The 1,117-nt window shown below is 32.1% G+C and overlaps 1 protein-coding gene across 2 annotated transcripts in view; it reads right to left on the minus strand.

The window, feature by feature from the left end:
- Nucleotides 1-492: 492 nt before the first annotated feature.
- QRSL1 (glutaminyl-tRNA synthase (glutamine-hydrolyzing)-like 1) overlaps nucleotides 493-1,117 on the minus strand; it is a 22,715-nt gene continuing 22,090 nt past the window's right edge. Inside the window, exon 10 of one of the 2 annotated variants that reach the window (XM_015572729.1) lies at nucleotides 493-785. In XM_015572729.1, the coding sequence (XP_015428215.1) occupies nucleotides 748-785 (38 nt within the window). In that variant the 3' untranslated portion in view covers nucleotides 493-747. The remainder of the gene's footprint in view (nucleotides 786-1,117) is intronic. The other variant, XM_015572728.1, reaches the window with a different exon arrangement.

Consider the following 1,117-nt stretch of genomic DNA (forward strand, 5'->3'; position numbering starts at 1 on the left):
ATTTTTTCCTGCAGCCTTGCCAATAGACTAAATGGTTGAACTTGTAAATTTTTCCAATTTGTTAGATGAGAAATAGTAGCTCAGGGTAGTTTTAATTCCATGTTTGAGCAGAGAAAGCATAAAATCTTGGGACATCTTGTTACGTCATAAAATAAGGAAGTTTTCAAAAATTACTGGGGACAGGTCTAAAGGATATATGCAATTTGAAGAGGCTCCTGTTGACTAAATCTGGGGCAATATGAGCAGCAAAAACAATAATGGTAGTAATTGCTTATACTACATTGAATTAAAACCAAAAAAGAAAGCTGCTCTTTAGAGAAGACTGCTAATATACAGAGATGGAATGCTATAATTAGAAAGGTCAGCATTTTGTAATTCTCTAGGTATTAACTCAGGCAGTCAGCATCAATGGATGCTAAAACTGAGTTCAAGTTTATTGGGGACTAGGATATTCACATGGTCTCATTTTAAGTGCTAAAGAAAAGAACTGTCAAAACAGAATCCTATATATAGCAAAAATAATTTTTAAAAATGAAAAGGAAGAAAGCGAAGAGAATTAGTTGCCATCAGACCTACCCTAAAAAAATGGCTAAAGGAATTTCTCTAAACAGAAAGGATGTGATAAAACAAAAAATCTTGACAAATCAGGGAGAAATGAACACAATAACCAAAAGCACAGGTAAGAACAGTAGAATTTCCATCTCCTCTTGAGTGTTCTATGCTATGTTTGATCATTGCTATTAAGAATTATAATGCAGCCTGATGTGGTTCTAAAAGACAGAGAGCTGAGGGATTTAAAAAAGACACCATAAATGAATGTATATATCAGGAAAAAAACAACTTATAAAAGACATTTTGGTACAATTGATAATTTAACTTTATTAATTTAGAAAATTTAATTATTTAAATTTAAAAGGCAACATTTAAAAATGGACTACATTTGGCAAATTATTGTACAGTGTTTATGTTAGTTTTCTTAGGTAAGATAATGGAACTGTGGTTATATAGGAGAATGTCTTTATTCTTAGAAGACTCATGATAAAAATGAAGTGTCATGATGTTGAAACTTAGAAAAGTGTGTGTGTGTGGAGAAAGAGGGAGAGACAGAGAAAGAGGG

This window comes from Myotis davidii, unplaced genomic scaffold (genome assembly GCF_000327345.1).
Source record: "Myotis davidii unplaced genomic scaffold, ASM32734v1 scaffold68, whole genome shotgun sequence".
Classification (NCBI taxonomy): Eukaryota; Metazoa; Chordata; class Mammalia; order Chiroptera; family Vespertilionidae; genus Myotis; species Myotis davidii.